Below are 5,284 nucleotides of genomic sequence, written 5' to 3'. Positions count from 1 at the left end.
GGAAGGGGCCCGGCCGTGCTGACTAGGGGACCTAGCTGGGTACCGGCCCTGCTGCTCGCAGAAGCCCAGGGCTGGAGGAATCAGCTGGCACCTCAAGTCGGCGGCCCTGGGACCCTCTATGTCAGGTGGTACATGCTGTAGCCTACGTGGGCCGTGTAAAGTCCCACGGGAGCCACCGGCAGCGCGGCGCGCTGGAAGGGGCCAGAGGCGCCGTAGAGAGAGGCGCCGGCGGCCGCGGCTACAGCAGCGGGGCCGCTGAGCGGGAAGGAGAGGCCGAAGGCAGCCGGTGGCAGCATGGGCTTGGCGGCCATCTTCAGCTTTTCTAGCTCTGCCTCCTGCAGTCTCTTGGCCTTGGCGCGACGGTTCTGGAACCAGATCTTCACCTGCGTCTCGGTGAGGCTGAGCGAGCTGGAGAACTCGGCGCGCTCGGCGATGGACAAGTACTGCTTCTGGCGGAACTTGCGCTCCAGCGCCAGCAGCTGCGCGGTGGTAAAGGGCGTCCTCGGCTTGCGGTTGGTCTTGTGCTTGCGCAGGGTGCAGGCCGGGGGGCTCAGCCGCCCTAGGGGGGGCCGAGAGAGAGAAGCAGGGGGTTAAGAGCAGCGCAGGAGCGCCGTCTGCCCATAAAGTAGCAAGAAGAGTCAATAACCATGCCTGCTACTCGTTTTCCCGCTTTTCCGCGCGGGGCACCTCGCGAGGCACTCGGAAAATATCTTCGATTGCCAACACGACCCCAGCGGCGGGGACAGACTCGTCTACTTTTTTTTTTGCAAATGAGGAAACTAAGATTTCAGGGGAAACACACCCATGTTCAAGGCCCGAACATGACAACTGGGAAGAGGTGGAACCACCTGAGTGCCAGATGCTGCTTAGGCCTGTCACAGCTGGGCCTCTTCCCACCGCCAGGCAGGTTGGGACCGCGGATGGTAATAAGGCGGTTGAAACATGCAGAAAGAGGCCCTGTGCGCGGTCCAAGGTCACTCTTACCCAGACATTGCTCTGTGCCCATCAGGTGCTCAGCGCCGGGCTAGACCCCGGTGGCATTATCCAGACGCCCAAATTCCACACTTTCCCTCGGAACTGCGAGTTCCTACAGAGTTCTAAGGGCGGTCCCCTGGTAGGAGGTGGAACAAGGCCGGCTGTCATGAGGGTCACCCTACGGCCATGTCTCTTAAATGTATACAGTGCCATGTGGTGGCGGAGGGGGAGTGAGGGAAAGGCGCTCCATTTTATTCCGGCTGCTTCTTCTGATGTCTCAGTTGTCTCTGGGGGCCTCTCTCACCCCCAGTGCCTCGGCCTTCTGGTCACACTCAAATGCGTGTGTGCGTGGGGTGTGTGTGTGTATATGTGTGCAACGAGCTTCTCCTCGACTTGTGGCTCAGTCCGAAGATATCAAAAGTACCCGGCTGTCTTTTTCTTATGGCTTCAAAATAGGCCTCAAGTCCAGCCAGGGAGCGAGCACCGGGCAGAGGGCTCGAGCAGGTCCGGGACTGAGTCTGCGGGGAGAGCCAACCGCTGCCACATCCGGTGGCAGCGGCGGATAAAACGTGGAACAAATTACACCTAGGATGACGGGGATCGCCCTGACTTTAGAATCCGGGCAGGGGCCCTAACTGCCTAATGCCTAAGTCCTGGAAAGGACGCTTTGCCTACGCAGCAGCAGCTTCCCTCTGGGGTAAAATGAACTCAAATTTGGAATGTTCCACCATGCGGGTTTTGCCTAATTATGCATGTTTTCATGCCTTAAAAAAAAAAAAAAGGATCCTTTGGGCCTTTTGGACCACTAGTATGCGAGTCAAACAAAATCTCGCGTTAACGTCCCTCTTCTTCCCCCTTCGAGGCCACTGAGAGTCCTGGAAACAGTTGGCCCCCAACTCGCTTTCCGCCAGGACACCCGAGGGGCAGATGCTGCCTTCGGCAGGGACAGCCCAACGCTGGGCCACCTTTTCAGGCTATTAGGCTCAGGGAGGGGCTGGCCTTTCAAAGACGTTTAATCCCCAGATAAAAATCACGCCTTAGCATCACGCCATTGAATTCGGGTTGCTATTATGCCGCGCGAAATAATCGGAGGAAACGAGGAAAACTCGGGAATTTCCCGTGCTCCTGAAATATCTCCGAGCGCGTTCGCTGGGCAGAGAAGCCCAGGGGCCGCGAGGCCTTGGAACGACCCCGACAGCGCCTTTGGTGGCTGAGTCCGCTTCAGTGGCCCAGTCCGAAGGTTTGGGAGCTTCCGACCGGATTGGAGGGGGTGCCTCCCACTAAGCGACTTGGTGCCCCGCCCCCTCCGCTGGACCTGAGCGTCCCCCTCCCCTCCAGTGGTCCATCTACCCAAAGCACCAAGGATCTGCCTGAAACTTGAGGGGGGAGGGGAATTTTAAGCGCTTCAGATCCTTCCCGCAAAGAGACACTTTACTGGGGCGTGGGGGGGGGGCGGGGAGCGGGCACGAGGCTTCCACTGAGAAAGTGAAACTTTGCGCGCAGGGAACATGTCCGCGCCACTCGGACCCACCGATTGGGGGGAACGACGAAGTAGCAGGGCTCAGGGTCAGACGGGGGAGCGGGGACTTCTGTGGTTGGTGGGTGGGGGCAGGAGAAGAGGGTGCCCCAACACCCATGTTCTGGAAGTAAAGTCCCAGCCGCACGGCCGCCTAGCCAAGACCAGGATCCCGCGAAAGTGGACCGAGCGCCGGGCCTCAGCCAGGCCTCGAACCATCTTCCTGGGTGGAAATGGGGAGCACGCAAACTCCGACCTCCCCGCCAACGGAGAGGCAGCACCGGCTCCAGGTACCGGCTGCAGGTATGAAAACGCCGGAGACAAGCAGGCGCCGGCGCGCGGCCTGGCGCCCTCGGGTCCCGCATCCCCGCCCGGCCCCCTCCCCCGCTGCCTGGGTTCTGGCTACTCACTGGCCGGAGGCGGGGAGAAGCGAGGGCTCTGCATCCACGGGGTCCTCTCGGACTTCTCGGGGCTCTCGGCTTTGACGAGCGCATCTTCTGGCAGCTTGAGGAGTCCTCCCACCGAGAAATGGCCGAGCGGCCGCGGCGAGGACGGCGCGTCCGCAGCGCCCAACGACCCCGGCCGGGCGCCCATGGGCTGCGCGGAGCCGCCCGCTGCCTGTGCGCTCTCGGAGGCCGCCAGGGCGCTCTCCTTGGCCCCGGGCTTCCTGTGGTCGGCCATGAGCGCCTCCACGCTGAAGGGCAGGAGCGAAGGGGACACTTTGGGCTTGGCCCCCTCCTCGTCTGCGCCCATGGCGGCCGCTGTGGCCGTGGTGGTGCTAGGGGCCGGTCCCCCGCCGCCCCCCGCTGGCTTGCCGAAGGCGGAGTCCTCCACTTTGACACCGAGTGGCAAAGAAGTCATGTCAGCAGCCGGGGCCATGCAGAGCCGGGCCCCACCTCCAGCCGCAGCACGGGCCAGCCGCTGGGCATGGGCTTCGGGCGGGCTGGGAGCGCGGCCGGCTTCTGGGAGCGCCCGGGGCCCCGGCCGGGCGGGCCCTCCCGCGCGCGCCTCCCGCCCCTCCCCAGAAGGCCGGCTCCGGCGCTCTGGGCCTGGCTACCCGCTGGCGCCGCCGCGCAGGCCGAGTTCCCGGGCGCACTAGCCGGCTCCAGGTCGGCCGCTGCTCCCCAGAGAACTTGTTAATAAGGAGAGGCCCGGGCGGCAGCGGCCAATCGGCGCGCGAGGGGGCGGGCCCGACGGGATCCATTGGGCCGCGATCCTGCAGACTCGCCCGGGGACGCGCTGGGCCTTGGGGCGCGCGGGACGGGGCGGGGCCCCGGAGGGCAGAGGAGGGGAGGGGCGGGGGAGAAACTTTCCTCTGCGCAAAAGCCCGGCCGCCGCGCTCTCTGGGTCCCCTCGGGTCTCTGTTTTTTTTTTTTCTGGGTTCCTGGGTTCCCTTGTTCTCGTCCCTTCCTTTCTGACCCCCTCTTCTCCCCCTCCCTTATCGCCCTCTCACCCGCTCCTCCCGGTTTTTTCTCTACTCCTTTTTCTGTTTCTCTCTCCCACGGCTCCTCCCGCTTACCTTTCTCTTCAGTCAGTCGCTGTGCTCGTCCCGCTCTGTCCCCTTCCCCGGCCTGCCTTCCCCCTTCCCTCCCACGACGATCTGAGTTGAGGTCATGTCTTACATATTCCTCTAATAGTTGAAAAAATCGGCGTCGTTATTTAATCTAGTAGAAAGACGTACTATTCATTGATTTTTAAAACTCTTTCATTTTCTTCCTCGGCTTCGATCTTCAGAACTTTACCTCCGCATAAAAGTGGGCCTTTGTCTCTTTCTAAGCGCTGAACTGAAGTTTGCCTTAAAAAGCCAGGCTCTTAGGACCACGGATGTTAAGGATAGGAATACATAATAGTATCCGGAGTCGATCATCGATTTTCATACATGATGGGTGCTTTTCCCACTCTAACTTCTCTGGCAACCGGCTGGGGGACGGAGTCGCTGGGTCCTTTTGGTACAGAACTTACCGAAATAAAACCAACAGAAACGTCAACAAAACAGTGATCTGGCCTCAACGTGACCTCAAGCAGAGCGTCCGCGGAAACAATAACAGTCCCAATCTCCGGGTCGCTGGTCGTGGAGGGGGTGGGGGGAGGCACCTTTGGGGGTGGCGGTCGCGGGAAAGAGACCGGTTCTTGGGGTAGATCCTTGGGGCTGGGCTTGAAAACTTTTATTTTGCCAGTTTCGGGGGAAACGTGATTTTATTTTTGCAGTTAAAAAAAGAAAAGGGAAATGGGTCGGGGGAGCGCGGAGACGTGAGATCTATGCACGGCCGGGTCGAGGCTCTGCCGTTTTCCGCGCCACCGCTTTATGGCCTCTTATCCCGGGGCCCAGGCCGGCGCGGCTCCCGGACGGCGAGCAGTGGTGATTGGCGGCTCACTCGGACCCGCCATTGATGACCGCGGGGTTCTAATCTCCAGGAAACACAGGGGCTGCCGTGGCCATTTAGGGGTAATTATCCGAGCGCGGAGGGACAGCGAATTCCCTCGACTTTTAACTGAGCGCAATAAAAGCAGTAGATTAGGGGCGTCCAGATTAAGTAAAATGAATTACTAGAGCGGGAACTTTATTACCCGGACGGCGTCCGGGGTCTGGCGGGAGGGGTCTGGCTGCGGATGCCAGGGCGATCAGCAGCTTCACATGTGTCCACAGGCTCAGAGAGATGTGAGGCCACGCGAGGCGGCTTCGGGAATACGCGCATCTGTGAATCTTACGCCACCTCTCCAGATTTCTTACACACCCCGGGCTATAACACAAGCACTGGGCAGGGTTTGGGGCCTCCAGCTCTCTTGGGCCCA

General features: G+C 61.1%; 1 protein-coding gene across 1 annotated transcript; it reads right to left on the bottom strand.

Annotated features, from left to right (window-relative positions):
* Positions 1-6: 6 nt before the first annotated feature.
* On the bottom strand, positions 7-3,601 carry MSX1 (msh homeobox 1). The gene is made up of 2 exons (XM_006918997.3): positions 2,902-3,601; positions 7-559 (listed from the first exon to the last, which is right to left on the bottom strand). Exons 1-2 carry the CDS (start codon positions 3,368-3,370, stop codon positions 117-119), a joined length of 912 nt encoding a protein of 303 aa, XP_006919059.1. The 5' UTR covers positions 3,371-3,601; the 3' UTR covers positions 7-116.
* Between the last annotated feature and the right edge of the window lie 1,683 nt (positions 3,602-5,284).

Source organism: Pteropus alecto, unplaced genomic scaffold (assembly GCF_000325575.1).
Source record: "Pteropus alecto unplaced genomic scaffold, ASM32557v1 scaffold5, whole genome shotgun sequence".
Classification (NCBI taxonomy): Eukaryota; Metazoa; Chordata; class Mammalia; order Chiroptera; family Pteropodidae; genus Pteropus; species Pteropus alecto.
The sequence above is the reverse complement of the archived record's forward strand: the minus strand, read 5'-3'. Positions and strand labels throughout refer to the sequence as shown.